General features: G+C 45.4%; 1 protein-coding gene across 2 annotated transcripts; it reads right to left on the bottom strand.

Annotated features, from left to right (window-relative positions):
• Positions 1-3,478: 3,478 nt before the first annotated feature.
• LOC101748883 (homeobox protein NANOG-like) lies at positions 3,479-13,780 on the bottom strand. 2 transcript variants are annotated; one of them, XM_025142729.3, is made up of 3 exons: positions 13,598-13,780; positions 5,812-5,934; positions 3,479-5,487 (listed from the first exon to the last, which is right to left on the bottom strand). In XM_025142729.3, the coding sequence occupies exons 1-3, from the start codon at positions 13,679-13,681 to the stop codon at positions 5,125-5,127; spliced, it is 570 nt and encodes a 189-aa protein (XP_024998497.2). In that variant the 5' UTR covers positions 13,682-13,780; the 3' UTR covers positions 3,479-5,124. The 2 variants fall into 2 exon arrangements, with proteins under 2 accessions (XP_024998497.2, XP_024998504.1); XM_025142736.3 differs by having other exon boundaries at positions 5,845-5,934.
• Between the last annotated feature and the right edge of the window lie 754 nt (positions 13,781-14,534).

Genomic DNA, 14,534 nt, shown 5'->3' with positions numbered 1-14,534 from the left:
CAGTGTTTCTTGCTTGCATTTTTTACCAGAACAGTGTTTTAAGGAAATCATTATTTGGTTAGCCGCACAGTAGAGAAGAAAGGGGGGGGGAAACGTAACCTTGCTGTGTTTATCCCAGAAGAAGTGGGAATAATTGTAGAATTATAGAATCAAGGTTGGAAAAGGTTGAACCATGAATTCCAACTGTCAAATCTATTGCTACCATGCCTGCTAAACCATGTCCTTAAGTACCTCATCTACACATGTCTTGAACATCTCCAGAGATGGTGACTCCACTACTTTTCTGGGCAACTAGAAAAAAGGACATACTCTCTTTAAACAGCTGTTTAAGATTAGGTCACAGGATTTTGTCAGCCTTGTCCTCAATCATGCAATGTCTTTGAGTTGGAAAAGACTCCAAGGATCATCAAGTTCCAACCCTCCTGCTGCAGGCAGGGTTGCCAACCACTAGATCAAGTATTTCCAAGGCCCCATCTAACCTGGTCTTGAACACTCTCAGGGACAAGGCACTCATAACCTCTGGGCAGCCTGTTCCAGCACCTCACTGCCGTCTCAATGAAGAACTTCTTCCTAAACATCTAATCTAAATCTTACCTCCTTTAGTATAAAACCATCCCCCCTTGTCCTATCACTAACTACCTTTGTAAAAAGTTGATTTCCCTCCTGTTTATAATCTCCCTTAAATACTGGAAGGCTGTAGTGAGGTCTCCCTGCTGCATTCTTTTCTCTAGTCTGAACAGGCCCAGCTCCTTCAGCCTGTCTTCATTGGAGAGGTGCTCCAGCTCTTCAATCATCTTTGTGGCCCTCTGGACTGTCTCCAAAAGCTCCACACCTATACTGTGTTAGGGGCCCCAGACACAATACCCCACATGGGGCCTAATGAAGGCAAAGTAGGGAGGGGCAGTTGCTTTCCTTGTCCTGATTGCCACTCCTCTTTTGATACAGCCTAGGATACAGTTTCCCTTCTGGGCTGTGAGTGCACACCACTGGCTAGCAGCAAACTTCATTGGCCAGTACACCCGAGTCCCCAGCCTGAGTGCAACAACCTGTACTTGGCCTTGTTGAACCTCATTAGATTCACATAGGCCCATTTTTTCAAGCCTGTCCAGGTCACTCTGAATGGCATCCATTCCTTCTATTGTGTCAGCTGCACCATTCAATTTACTACCGTCTGCGAACTGTCTTAAGTCGTTATTGATAGAGATGTCAAAGAGCATTAGTACCAAGACTGCCCCCTGGGGGATACCACTCATTGCTGGCCTCTAACTGTACATAGGGCCATTGACTACAACCCTCTGGATATGACCATCCAAAAAATTCTTTATCCACCAGATAGTCCAGCCTTCAAAAACATCTCTCTTCAATTCAAATATAAGGATGTGATGGGGAACCATATCGAAGGCATTGCACAAGTCCAGGAAGGCCAAATCAGTTGCTCTTCTATTGTCTACCGATGCCATCACTCCACCATTGAAGGTCACTGGATTGGTCAGGCATAATCTGCCCATGGTGAAGCTGTGATAGCTGTCTTAGACCACCTCTTCCTCTCACATGTCCCTTATCCTATCTTTCATTTGAATCTGCTCCATGATCTTCCCGGGCACAGACATGAAGTTCACCCACTTGTAATTCCTTGGGTCTTTCTTTCTCCCTTTCTTATAATTGGGAGCGATGTTTCCTTTTTTTCCAGTCACCAGGGACTTTGCCTGACAGCTATGATTTTTCAAATATGATGGAGAGTGGCTTGGTAACCACATCAGCTAGAACCTTTAGGAGCCTGGGATGCATGTCATCTGTCCTCACAGACACATTCAGTTTCATTGAGTGATCTCGAACATGCTGTTTACTTACAGTGAGTGGGATTTTGCTCACACAACCCTGGCCTAGAAGTACAGGGGTACAGGTGTGCTAGGAAAATTTTGCTCAATTATCCCAGAAAGAGAGAGAAGAAAGTCTCCAGCGTTCTTTATTCTAATAAAGGGAGAGTCCACATGTACAGCCCCCCCCCCCCCCCCCAAGGATCTCTCATAATATCAGGGGCCACAGCCCCCCTTTTATCCCTATATCCCAACCATATTGTCCCTCCTCCTTTCCTTTCTGGCTGAAATACTTAGAGGTTACAGACTTCCTGGTCTGCGTAATATGTGTTTTCCCTTGTATGTGACCCTCTTTTGTATCACTCATCACAGGTAAAATTAACTCCAACTTTACGCCACCCAGAGAGGAGAAATTAATATTAATTAGCCCATTAAGCCTATGCAGTAAGTCCAAAGTTCATAAGTTCAAGTTGTTATTTGACCTTTATTACTAAAACCTGATTTGATGAGAGTATACAGGTACCAAGTGGAAAGGAATTTGCAAGCTTCTGCACAAGTTTGTAAGCACAGGCATCTTGTTCACAAGCCTCTTTGTAAATAGTTTTGTTTGCAAGGACATCTTGTTCTTAAGCCTCTTCTATTTCAGGTGTGTTGCATGGTGGGCTCCAGGAATAGGCAAGTTGTTAGTTTCTTGGCTTACACTAATGGACAGCCCAGTAACATGCTTGTGTTTGGCCTTTATCTGCAATGCTTAATAATTGTTTAAGTATGAGAGATATTAACAAAGCTTAAAGTTTTCAACATACCTATTGCTAAAATAGCTTTGGGATGGAGGTGGCTTTCTCTGCATACTGTGATTTGTTATTGTATTTGCCATGTGTTCTGCAGAAATTGAGTGTTCCTTCACAGAAACAATTATTCCTTTGGTTGGTCAGCCCCTAGGGTGCAGCGGGGTTTGGTAAACATGTTGCATAGCTGGAAGGAAGAAGCAAATTGGCTATTGGAATTTTGGCATGTGGACTGAGAAAGACCAGGGATGGGGAAGGGCTTCTGACAGCTGTGGAAAGTCACAGGACTTGACAGTTTCATGCTGCTGAAGCCCTTGAGCAAGGGCTTGTGGCCCCATTTGTTTCTGCAGCATGGGTAAAAGGTGTGATATTTAATAGGTTCTTCCCTACAGACATTAGTAAGTGTTATATTAAATCATCTAATTACCCTGAATGACTCAAATGCTAAGCTAACAGGGCTTTGAAAATTTTCAGTTAAGCATTGCCATACATCTCTTGCTTGACCTGTTATCAGTGGCCAAAAGCATCTTGACCAATATTGAACATATGAAGAGACATGATAAAGGATCCAAAATCATGGCAGTGGATTTCAAAGAAAAAAAAAAAAGAAAGAAATTTCCTTTCACATAAGATCCATGCAGTCTTCATCTAGGGTTTTGAAGAACAACCTCATGTCGTGTCTCTGAATCCCTTTCCACAATTTCTCATGTTTAATGGACATTCTGCTGCTTTCACACAGCATGTGTCTCTAGCAGTGGAGCTATATCTGAATCACTTAAGTCTTTTAAATATCACAATACTGGAACTTCTGCCTGGCATGAAACCCAAGATGCAGCCAAGCAAACTCCTGCTAGGTGACAGGGAAAGACTCAATTTTTATTTTTTATTTTTTTATTTTTATTTTTACCTACAACAGCATTTATTGGAATGGCATGAGCAGTTCACATCAGAGCCCTGATAGTTGTTATTGTTGAGATGTTAACCACCGCCTTTATGCTGCTTTCAGTTAAGCTTACCCAATCAATCCCAACCTCTCTGTTAGTGTAGTGGTTGCAAGAACAAGTATTTCCCAAGCTTAGGCACTTGATAGAAGTAGGATAGGTGTGGTGGTGGAGCTGTGCTTTAAAATGGAGCTCTGAAGTGATCTGAGATACAAGTTGATCCTTCAAAAAACTCTGTTTTTTGCCATGGAGTTTATAGTACAGACCTGTAAACAGTGTAGCTGTATAACCAACAGGTCAGAGTGTTGCTACATGAGGGAATGGGTGTAGCAGGAAACAACCCTGAGAGGCAGGAAAACAGCACAGCTTTGCCAACAGAAGACCACACATCTTATTACTCCAGTCTCAGGTATTTGCCTTCATCCTATGCTTATTTTTTTTAACCATGACAACTACTTCACATTAATAAAATATTATTGTTATCAAAGTCTTAGAGAAAAGCTGTGTCTCAGGGAAGTGTGGCCCTACTGTTGATCATACTTTGATACGCATACCTGTTCTGAGATACTTAAGATGCCTATACAGTATCAAAGTTAGAAATGATGATATGTGTATATCCGAGCCTGGTGCCATTATTAAATATTGCTGGGTAGGGAAGATTCTAAAGGCAGGCAGGGAGTTACCCTGCTGGTCCCTTAACTCTAGATATCTGGCCTTGCCAACAGTCATGAAGCTAACCCACTGATTGATAGCACAGAAAAGTGTTTGTTTATAGTTTCACATTCAGATCAGTAATAACAATGGCATGTGGTTGCTATGGCTATTTTTGCTCCATTTAGGTTTCAAATAGTGATGCCCTATTATAATGAAAATAACACAGGAAAATACATAACCCACATGAAAATATATTTAATTATTCGCTATATATAGTGAACTTTTTAGGTTTTCTTAATAGGAGACAAAGGAAGATAGAATAAAGTTTATTTATCATTTTGATCCTTATTAGATCATCTCAACACCTTTTCTGCAAGCAACTTGTCAAATCTCCCTTTGCTATATACTTTATCAATCATGTAACTTGTGACTAACCTGCAGAACTGGTGATCTAACCATCAGATAGATACCAGGTGTGTGACAAAACTTATTCAATGTCATTGAAAAGTATGGGACCAGCATCTCTACATACAGCGTGTTTCTTTGTGTGTTATGTATATACAGCCATATAACGATATGTATACATTAAATGCATCTGTACTTGCTTACATAAGTTTTGAGGTCCTTGGTTTGACGATCTAGGGCATAATCTAGTCAGCCTAGTCAGATAGTCTAGTAAGGGAATTTATATTTGCAAAGAAAGAAGAGTGTGTACCTGTGTACATGTAAAGGCATATGAATGAAGGGCTATGTATACATGTCCGTGCAAGCACTTGTATGTCTGGCTATGCTTGCAAGCAAATATTTGGGTCCCAAAATGGATTCCATTATATGATGACCCTCAGATGGAGTTTACGTGAATAACGAAGGGAGAGATGAGAAGATTTGATTCCAAGGTGCCCAAATTCCTCACATCCACAGTGTTTAGAAATGATAGAGTTGGTGGCTAGCAGTGGCTGGGAATGATGCCCCCATGGGGGCTGACTGGTGGAAGTTATAGCCATCATTTGTCTTTGTGCATGAATATTCCACACTGCCAGGATAGCTATGATAAAAGTCTACTTTGTGCTGGGCAATGAAGCTCACTGTTTGCTGGATGCTGCAGGTGCCTCCACCTTTGTAAAAGACTCCTCCATCATTGCTGGTCACAATGGGGTAAGCATTCTGCCCTGCTCTGTAGTGTTGACAAGGGGTAGGCATTGTTTGGATGTTGCTGGCTTCAGTAATTGTGTAGCCCTGGTGGAATTCTGGGTACACATCCAGGTAAGAATTTGGCTGGAAGCTGTTCTAAAAGGGAAATACAGTGAATTAAAATGCATATCTTCCACTGGTGTCCACAGACCTAACATCTACTGGTGCTCTACTCTGTCCTTCCACATTTCACATTGTTTCTTGTTCAGCAGCAATGGGATTGAGAGTAAGAAAACAAAATCTATCCCCTATAGTTCAGGGCAGATACAGAATTAGATACAATATATAAGCAATACACTCTTCCTCTGGAAGTATTTAGGTGGCATAGTCAACCCATTTCCAAGCTACCTACAAAAGAGAACATGGTGCTAAGTCTGTGCCTCTGCGCTGAACAAACCAGGAGGCAGGGTATGCTGATACCTGTATATGGTTAAGTTGTCCACATATTCTTACTTGCATGAAGCACCGAATCCAAGCAGTCCACAAGGTATTCTTCTGGCACCTTTTCATCTTCATCCTCTGGTTTTGGAACCAAGTCTTCACCTTGGGTGGTGAAGGGAGAGCAGAGAAAATATCAGCAAAAAGAAGGAATAGTGAATGTTATCAGATTTACAAGCAGCAATAACCAGGGGAGAGTGGTCAGATGACATATGGGCAGCAGTAGATAAAGCCCGTTAAGTGTTCCCTGAGGTTATTGCCTCGGAGAAGATGTCTGTCTAGCAGCCTCAGCTGCTGGCTAGTGCATCTGTGCTTTGGGAGGAGTGGATGGAGCGACATTATCACCACATGACATTTATTGTTGTGACACAGAGGTAAGTTTCAGTCATGGACATGAATGACCGTGAGTTAGACCCACCACTCAGGCCTCCACAAGCCCACTGCACTGTAGGAAAACTTTTGAAACACTTTCTGCATGCTTATTAGTGAAGTGAAAGGTTTGCTCCTTGTATCTAGCAGTTTCTGAATTCAAAGCTCCTTACTAGAGTGAATTCCAGGTATGTTTTGCCCTGCGGTTTTGTCCGGACTGTGAGACCAGCTATTGCAGGATGACTGAAGGAAATAGCAGATTGTCCCACCAGTCCTGTACCTGACAGAACCACTTCAGTGTGTGGGTGCATATATATGCATGTACAATGTATATACAATATTTTAGTCCCAGGACATCCAAGGATATAGTGGCCATCACGCTTATCTCTTATATCCAAATTCCAGGCAGATTTTGGAGTTGTTACTGCGTGTATTTGTGCCCCACCCTCAAGCTCTCTCTACTTAGCCAACACCAGTTAAGTATTTACAATATATCTGGAGACCCTGAAGGACTGCAGTGTAGGAACCTAGCAGCATTTGCAAGGAGAGAGAATGCTTAGAAGGAAGTTATTAGATATTGGATAAGATCAACCCTGGGAAATGATAGTCGTAGCTTTCAGCATGTTACAGGCAGAAAACTCTGGGAGTAGGAGAGCTGGTGTATGCCAGGGTTTCTGTGAAGTTCATCAGTGCCTGGAAAAAGACTGAAAAGTCCTGCCAAACCCAATACGTAGGTTATTTTTCGCAATCACCATATTCATGACTGTATCTGTAATTCTGCTACAAGTGTTGGCAACAGTCCCCTTAGCTGACCCCTCACTGGGGAGAACTGAGTAAAGTGCTACTGACTCTCTTGATCCTCAGAAGTAATTCAGATCTCTGGCCTGAATAGACAGGAGAGCAACTGTTACGTAGCGCTTGTGCCTCTGCCCATTACCAGGAACTACTTTTTTCATCCTGTCACAGTTTCATGTGACTATTCAGCCACTATGTGACAGATATACCTAAGCCCTATGTTCATCTGCTGGTAGGTGAGCCCCTGAGCAGCAGCCAGCTCCTGAATCTGATGGGGGCTGAGATACTTCTGGCTCTGAAGCAGCTGATGCAGAATCTGCTGCTGCTCCTGTGAGAAAGCTGTGCAGCTCTTGGCCTTCTTGACTGTCCCCATGTGATATTCTCTCTCCCCATGAGATATTTGAGACTTAGTGGTAAGTTGAGGGGATGAAGATGCAGAATGTTGACTGGTGGCTAAGTCTGGCATGAACTGGCTGAAATTCCCAGAACTGGAAGAAGCTGAAGAAACATCTGAAAATAAAAAGACAATGTCAGAAGCCACGTCAGACATTATGTACATCTGAATGGGTGACACACTTCCTACGTGTTGTGTCACAAGATCAGGACTCTTTATCTACCTGAAAGGGGCCTACTTGAATGAAAGTTCTGTGTCACACTTCTATGCTCACTGACAGTAAGCAGCTTTCCAGCTCAGACTCTCAGGATTTCCACAGCTCCTTTTCATGAAGTTGAAAAAGGCACAGAGGGGAGAATGCTAAGCATTGGCTCATAGTATTATTATTCTCCTCCAAAAGGCCTCAGTAGTATTTCATTTTCAGGTAGTATAAAGAAGCCTAGTCATGACTGCAAACATAGCTTTGAGTTGATAACTGGGCTCCCCAAAACTGTCCGCCCAGGAATCTCAAGACGCTACATAGACAGCATATGATCTGTCTATCATATCTGTCTATTATAGATGGGGCAAAACAGACAGTGCTTAAAAGGGGGAGGCAGGTGTAGAGCATCAAAGCCAGACCTTGGATACTGGCTCACTTCAATGGATCTCACCTACAAACTTCCTCAATGCTGGAAATGTTTGCAGATGAAGAAGGCTTATTTAGCTAGGGGACCTTCTGTCAAGAACAAAGGAGAGAGATTTGACATAGAGATGGGAAGGGAGAGAGGAAAGGTAGAAGTGTAGGACAGAGGAAAAGACTCAATCCTGTATCAGGGTTGTAGGGGACAAAATTCAAAAGTACAGAGGAAGCTGTTCAAGCCCTTTCTCATTTATTCTGATAAAAGTCCTAAAAGGGCGTGTGTTGAAGGCTGAAGCCAAGATAAAGATCTAAAGGAAAAACTTCCTAAATAATCCAAATCACTTTTCCAGACAAAAGCTGCCAAGATGCAAAGTCATTCCAGCTGCTTGGATAGGAAAATGATAAGGAGAGATTACCCCTGCCATATTTCTGTTAGAGACCTGATTTCTGAGGCCTGTGAAAGGCTGAGAGCTTCTCAAGACAATCCTGACAAAAAGGCTGTGATACCAATCTTCTTCACGTACCTCCAGTAATAAATCTGTTCATTCCTTCTTCCTCCAGATACTCCTCTACAAACCCTGCTGCATGGTCCATCCCCTCTCTTCCTACTGACATTTCAGGAGAGGGGAGATATAGTGAATGGGCTGTGCCATTTTAGTACACATCCTCTGACTACTGATCCCTGTGGCTCCCAAACTCCTTGCTAGCCATCTTGAGAGCTGTAAGTCTGAAGAACACTGAGGCATTCTCCTCATCCTCCTGAATACATATTCAGTGCAAAGTATTGATGTCTTTCCAAGGAATGGGTTCCCTTGTCCATCTTCCAAAACTCTTTCTTCTTATCCTAAGCTGAGAGGTAACTAAACTACATTCAGAAAGTGTCGTGGCCTTGTACCAGGAGCCACATATGTGGTGTATTCTCCTGTTACTCTCCCGACAGAGATACAAGCTGTTTTGCCATTGGTACTTGACACTCTAGGGTCATCTCTTCTGTCTTTAGGCCTGCTGTTAGCTGTTTCCTGTCCTTAGGAGATGACAACCTGAAGTGCTGGCTTTGGGAAGAGGCAGGTGTGAAGTGGAGCAGACTTTTGGTGCTGAGGAGCATGAGGATTATGAAGGGTTTCCGCCTACAAGGAGACAAGGGCTCTCAATGGAGCAAACAAGCGGTTTGCCCCTCAGCCTCTCCCACCTTCCCAGGTGCCCTTACATAACAGGTATGAGGCTCCGGAGCTGGAGGAACTGGGGGATGTGGATGTTGGTGACAGTCCATCTGTGCAGGAGAGGTAGCCCAAGGCTAGTCAGTCTGCTCCCCGTTTTGCTACAGTGTCAGTCAGGAAAAAAAGAAGGGCTGTCATCATAGGGGACTCCCTTTTGAGTGAAACTGAGGGCCTGATATGCCGCTTGGACCCATTACACAGATAGGTGTGTTGCCTGCCTGGTGCCCAGGTGAGAGATGTCACTAGGAACATCACTCACCAGGTTAAGCCCTCCAATTATTATCCTTTACTAGTTTTCCACATTGGAAATGAAGAGGTAGGCAAAAGAAGTTCTCAGGTGATCAAAAGGGACTTCAGGAGTTTGGGAAGACTTCTGAAGGGATCGGGAGTGCAAGTTGTGTTCTCCTCTCCAGTTGGTGACTGGGATCTGGACAAAAGGAGGAGGGTGGACATGCTGAATGAATGGCTTTGCAACTGGTGTCGCACTCAGGGCTTTGGGTACTATGGTTTGGAACGCAGCCTTGAGAAAAGGGAGAATGCTGACAGCGGATGGGAGAAGACTGACTAGAAGGGCCACAAATATTCTTGGGAACAAGATGGCTGGGCTTACTGGGCTGGGTTAGCAGGGCTTTAAACTAGATATGATGGGGGAAAGGGGTGTACTAGGTGACAGAGAAGCGCGTGGGAACACTGTCACCTTGGGAGGTGGTAGAGGAAAACCCCAGACTTGTCCTGGAGGTATTAGGGAGGCCAATAGCTATGCTGAAGTGCCTCTATACCAATGCGCACAGCATGGGAAATAAACAGGAGGAGCTAGAAACCATGGCACGGAAACATGGTGGGATGAATCCCACGATTGGAATACCCTGATTGAGGACTACAGGCTTTTCAGAAGGGATAGGCAGGATAGGAGGGATAGTGGAGTTGCCCTCTGTCTTAGGAAGTGGGTAGATTGCAAAGAGCTGTGTCTGAGGAACAGCCACAATCAGGTTGAAAGCTTGTGGGTAAAAATCAAGGATCTGTCCAGTAAAGGGCATCTAGTGGTTGGGGTCTGCTATAGGCTGCCTGATAAGGGGGAGCCTGTTGATGAGGCCTTCTTGCTTCAGCTGCAGGAGGTGTCATGCTTGCGGGCTCTTGTCCTGATAGGGGATTTCAACCATCCGGATATCTGCTGGGATAGTGGTATGGTGGGTGGCAGACAATCCAGGAGATTCCTGGAATCTACAGAGGACATATTCCTGGTCCAGTTAATAGATAGACCAACCAGAGGTGAAGCCTTACCGGACCTGGTGCTCATTAATGCAGACGAGAGCATTAGAGAGGTTAAGATTGGAGGCAGCCTGGGCTGTAGTGTCCATGCCTTGGTGGAGCTTGTGATCTTGAAGAATGCGGGCCTGGCAAAAAGCAGAGCTAGGACCCTGTGCTTTAGGAGAGCAATATTCCAGCTACTCAAGGAACTGCTGAGTGGGATCCCCTGGGAAACTGTCCTTAAGGGCATGGGCACAGAACAGAGCTGGCAGTTCTGTAAGGACACTCTTCGGAGGGAGCAATGGCTCTCCATCCCCCAGCAGAAGTCGAGCAGGGGAGGTAGGCAACCGTCGTGGCTGTGCAAGGACCTGCAGCTTAAAGGGTGAGAGAAGAGGGAAATGTACAGAAAATGGAAGCAGGTTGTATATCCTGGGAGGAATATAGGGCTGTTGTCCATGTGTGTAGAGATAAGATTAGGAAAGCCAAGGCACTTTGGAGCTGATGGAGCTGAACTTGGCAAGGGATGTGAAAGATAACAAGAAGGTTCTACAGGTTCATGGGCAGGAGGCGACAGGCCAAGGAGAGTGTTCCCCCTCTGATGAAAGGTAATGAGGAGCTGGCTTCCTCAAACATAGAAAAAGCTGAGGAACTCAATGAGTGCTTTGCCTCGGTCTTCACAGGCGATCAGGCTTCCCATGTCTGCCAAGACCATGATCCTCTAGGTGAGGGTGTGGGGAGTTGTTTCTGTCCCGCTGTAACAGTGGAAAAAGTCTGAGTCCTCCTCATGAAATTGAATGTGTAAGTCCGTGGAAACGGATGATATCCACCCCAAGGTCCTGAGAGAGATTGCTGTTGTGGTTGCTGAGCCGCTCTCCATCATATTTGAAAAATCATGGCTGTCTAGTGAAGTCCCCGGTGACTGGAAAATGGGAAACATTGCTCCCATTTTTAAGAAAGGGAGAAAGGAAAACCCGGGGAACTACAGGCCGCTGAGCCTCACGTCTGTGCCTGGGAAGATAATGGAGCAGATCCTCCTAGAAGCTATGTTAAGACACATACAAGATAAAGAGGTGATTTGAGACAGCCAGCATGGCTTCACCAAGGGCAGATCGTGCCAATCTGGTGGCCTTCAATAATGGAGTGACGGCTCCAGTGGACAGGGGAAGAGCAATGGATGTCAACTACCTGGACTTTTGCAAGGCCTTTGACATGGTCCCTCACAACATCCTTCTCTCTAATTTGAAGAGGTGTGGAATTGAAGGATGGACTGTTCAGTGGATTAGGAATTGGGTGGCTGGACGCAACCAAAGGGTTGTGATCAATGGTTCTGTGTCAGGGTGGACACCAGTCACAAGCAGACCTTGGGGTTCGGTCTTGGAACCAGTGCTCTTAAACATCTTCATCAATGACATAGACAGTGGCATTGAGTGCACCCTCAGCAAGTTTGTGGATGACACCAGGCTGAGTGGTGCAGTCAGTACGTTGGAAGGAAGGGAAGCCATCCAGAGGGACCTGGGCAGGCTGGAGAAACGGGCTCATGAAAACCTAATGAGGTTCAATAAGGCCAAGTGCAGGGTGCTGCATTTGGGTCGGGGTAATCCCAGGTGTTTATACAAACTGGGGGAAGATCTCCTTGAGAGCAGCCCTGCGGAGAAGGGCTTGGGGATCCTGGTGGACAAGAAGCTGAACATGAGCCAGCAGTGTGCGCTTGCAGCCCCGAAGGCCAACTGTGTTCTGGGCTGCATTAAAAAAAGGGGTGGCCAGCAGGGAGAGGGAGGTGATTGTCCCCCTCTACTTGGCTCCTGTGAGGCCCCATTTGGAGTACTGCATCCAGGCCTGGGGTCCCCAGTACAGGAATGATGTGGAGCTCTTGGAGCGGGTCCAGAGGAGGGCCACTAAGATGATCAGAGGGCTGGAGCACCTCTCCTATGAGGAAAGGTTGAGGGAACTGGACTTACTTAGCTTGGAGAAGAGAAGGGAGACCTCATTGTGGTCTTCCAGTATTTGAAAGGAGCTTATAAACAGGAAGGGGAACAGCTGTTTATGAGGGTGGATAGTGATAGGACAAGGGGGAATGGTTTTAAACTGAGACAGGGGAGGTTTAGGTTAGGTATTAGGAGGAAGTTTTTCACACAGAGGGTGGTGAGACCCTGGAACAGGTTGCCCAAGGAGGTTGTGGATGCTCCATCCCTGGAGGCATTCAAGGCCAGGCTGGATGTGGCTCTGGGCAGCCTGCTCTAGTGGTTGGCGACCCTGCACATAGCAGGGGGTTGAAACTTGATGATCATTGTGGCCCCCTTCAACCCAGGCCATTCTATGATTCTATGAAACAAAGGAGGTGCAAAGTTCTGAGATAGTATGTGCATGAGGGTAGACTGCAAAGCCTGAGAGAAAGCTGAACATCTGGGAACTGGATGCACAGGAGGCTAATATTTCACATGGGCCCAAAGGATGTTTGGCTCTTGTAGATCATGCAAGTGAAAACTCTCTAGCCAGGAAAACATCTTGAGAATATAGGTTAGGATAATAGCAAAGTCTTCTGGCAGACAGGAAGCACAGAAAGACACCATCCTGCTAACATTCCCCTATGTGTTCCTGCTCAGCCTGTCATCCAAAATCCCCATATATGATTTATCACCTGCAGCTTGAGCTCCACCTCTTCCATGAGAAGAGACTGAAGGAAAAAAGAAGCAGGAAATAAACAGCAGTGGAACAGATGTAAACACAAAAACCTAAAACAGATTCATTTGCCTAAAAAGAGGTCTAGACATTCCTGCTGTGAGAGCCACAAACTTCTGTAAAACCATGCTGTCACACCATCTGAACCCTGTACTTGGACTGCCTGGTAAGATTTACAAAATCAATTCACAAACACCAAAGCAGCATGGAAAGATGATGTGACTGTCCAAGGCCATCCTTCTCACCTGGAACACCACTCTTCGTCCAGCACTCATATATATGTATATATATATATATATGTATTAAAAAAAAAAAAAAAAAAAAAAAACAAGGCAAGGAGATAAAAAAAAGATTTACTCAAGGCCATTATTAAGCAAGTGAGCAAGCCAGGGCCACAAGTATCCTGCAGATCATCAGCTCTAGGAAATAAGTGAAATGTCTTACCTGCAGTCTGCCCCTTCTCTCCTGACTCCAGAGATAGACTGCTACTGGCTGCTGCTGCTGCTGGCCCAACTGAAGCAGCAGCATGTCCTGCCTCCCCCACTGAGTTCCTGTACAGATCCAGGTATCCCATGCCAGACCCGCCGGGGTACAGCTGGTAAAGGGAAGAGCTACATGTGCACAGGTGGGGGGGGGGGGGGGGGGGGGGGGGGGGAGGGAGGGGTGGTTCCCACACCTTTCAGGAGATGCCACCTACACTTAAGGGGCAGGTCTCACCAGCAAGCTGCAGTAGCCGCAGTTACCCTTATAGCTCACTATAACTTGCCTGGGACTGTAGTATCTATCATCGTCAGCTCCTCAAGGCTCTTTGCCATGTTAAAGAGATCTGTTTGATGGAGCGGGGACAAAGCCAGGCAGAGGGCGGGGGTGGGAGTACAAGTGGCACCTGGGCTGAAATTCTTGCCATTCTGCAGGTCTCTTGGTCACACCTGAGCATGGCTCTCATTCAGAGACCCAGGAAACCTCTTCCTACTCGGTTCTTCAGGCTCAACTAAAATCGTCCCATCACAAAATAATGCCATGAACATGGATGTCCTTTAGAAGAGGGCTGCTTACTGCTGGAAAAACGAACTCCATCTCCCCCACAAGGGAGCAAATAGGAGGTAGATCTGATGCTGAGCTGTGCACTATCCTGCTGGGCAAACCCAAGCATAGGCTACAGTTTATGTGGGATATTCTGAGACCTTTGCCTTGTATTAGAGTGAAAGTCTGAAAAGATCCTCTTCCTCCCACCCCCCACACCGATGTAGCAGCATTTTCCACTCTCAGTGCAGATGTTAGGGGCAGAACAAGAGGAGAAGATGGGTAAGGATTGGAGCTGGTGTCCTTCCTTTCCTTTTCTTCCTTTTTTCTTCTTTTTTCCTCTTTTTCTCTTCTTTTT

Source organism: Gallus gallus, chromosome 1 (genome assembly GCF_016699485.2).
Source record: "Gallus gallus isolate bGalGal1 chromosome 1, bGalGal1.mat.broiler.GRCg7b, whole genome shotgun sequence".
In the NCBI taxonomy this organism is placed as follows: Eukaryota; Metazoa; Chordata; class Aves; order Galliformes; family Phasianidae; genus Gallus; species Gallus gallus.
Note: the sequence above shows the minus strand (reverse complement) of the source record. Positions and strands in the feature narration are given on the sequence as shown.